General features: G+C 39.5%; 1 protein-coding gene across 1 annotated transcript in view; it reads left to right on the top strand.

The window, feature by feature from the left end:
- Positions 1 to 1,685, top strand: part of PEX1 (peroxisomal biogenesis factor 1) — a 42,484-nt gene that overhangs the window by 14,707 nt on the left and 26,092 nt on the right. The window contains exons 3-4 of the mRNA XM_023724657.1: positions 161 to 293; positions 610 to 1,373. Coding sequence (XP_023580425.1) covers positions 161 to 293; positions 610 to 1,373 — 897 coding nt within the window. The remainder of the gene's footprint in view (positions 1 to 160; positions 294 to 609; positions 1,374 to 1,685) is intronic.

Below are 1,685 nucleotides of genomic sequence, written 5' to 3'. Positions count from 1 at the left end.
AACTACCCCATTTTAAGGTTAAACTATTTCAGAATATGCATGTCTTTAAATTTCTCTTCTCTGGGCTTCATTTTATGTCCTGAGTTCATTTATGTTATAAGAGTGAATGGAGATTGCCTTACTAGACATGACTGGGCAAACTATAAAGTGAAATGATCTTTTTGTCTTTCGGTTCCAGGAGCTGCATGCTGCTTCCCTTGAACAGCATCTTCTAGATCAAATTCGAATAGTTTTTCCAAAGGCCATTTTTCCTGTTTGGGTTGATCAGCAAACTTACATTTTTATCCAGATTGGTAGGTGCTGTTACGATATTTAGGAGCCATGGTGGCACAGTGGTTTAGTGCTAGGCTGCAAAACCGAAAAGTCGGCAGTTTGAACCCACCATCCGCTCCACAGGAGAAAGATGTGGCAGTCTGCTTCCTTAACGATTACAGCCTTAGAAACCCTCTGGGCAGTTCTGCTCTGTCCTACAGGGTGGCTATGAGTCGGAATTGATGGCAGTCGGTTTGGTTTTTGGGGTTGTGGTATCTGCCGTCATACTCTAGACCATAACACTGAGTCCAAAGCAGAGAGGTAGATGCACACTAATGAGCTTTATTCCCCGCACAGTTTCACTGTTGCCAAGTGCCATCTATGGAAGGCTGGAAACTGATACTCAACTCCTTATTCAGCCAAAGACACGCGAAGCCAAAGACAACACGAATTCAAAAGCAGATGATGCACAAGGAAAATATCATAATTATGGGAGAGACCAAGAAAGAATGGCAAAAGTACTTCAAACCAAACAACTTCAGTCTAACACTGTGGGAGTCACTGGATCTAGTGGAACAGATCCAGGACTTACAGTGGACTCATCAACACCAAGCTTATGGACTATAATAGGAAGCATTTTTTCTTTTGGATCTGAGAAAGAACAAGAGACATCCTGGGGCTTAACTGAAATTAATGCATTCAAAAATATGCAGTCAAAGGTGGTTCCTCTAGACAACATTTTCAGAGTATGTAAATCTCAGCCTCCCAGTGTATGTAACACATCAGCAACTTCTACGTTTCAGAAACACTGTGCCATTCATGTATTTCCATGGGACCAGGAATATTTTGATGTGGAGCCCAGCTTTACTGTGACCTATGGAAAGTTAGTTAAGCTACTTTCTCCGAACCAACAGCAAAGTAAAACAAAGCAAAATATCCTGTCCTCTGAAAAAGAGAAGCAGATGTCAGAACCACTAGATCAAAAACAAATTAGCTCAGATCATAGTCAAGAAGCTGGTAAGACCTGTGTGCTAAAGGTAGTCTGGAATGGACTTGAGGAATTGAAGAATGTCATCAAATACACCAAAAACATAGAAGCTCTACATCTTGGGAAAGTCTGGGTTAGTGAAAACTTTATAATTAGGGGGAAAATAATTTTATGTTGCTTCCCCAGATTATGAATTAGAATAATGTTTTATATATAAATTGAAAACTACTCTTAATAAGAAATACCTTGTCTAAAATCCCCGGGAGTACACATTTCTGATTACAGGATAAATAGTCTTTGTTTAGGTAACAGATTGTGTATTTTTGGCTAAAGAAGCTTGGACAGGTACAATAAAGGTATACCTTCTTCATTTGTTATAGAGGCCTCAATTTTAGATTGCATTCAATGAGGATGTATTCTAGGAAGGTACCTGTGTAAAATGAAA

The sequence above is a fragment of the Trichechus manatus genome, unplaced genomic scaffold, assembly GCF_000243295.1.
Source record: "Trichechus manatus latirostris isolate Lorelei unplaced genomic scaffold, TriManLat1.0 scaffold00253, whole genome shotgun sequence".
Classification (NCBI taxonomy): Eukaryota; Metazoa; Chordata; class Mammalia; order Sirenia; family Trichechidae; genus Trichechus; species Trichechus manatus.
The sequence above is the reverse complement of the archived record's forward strand: the minus strand, read 5'-3'. Positions and strand labels throughout refer to the sequence as shown.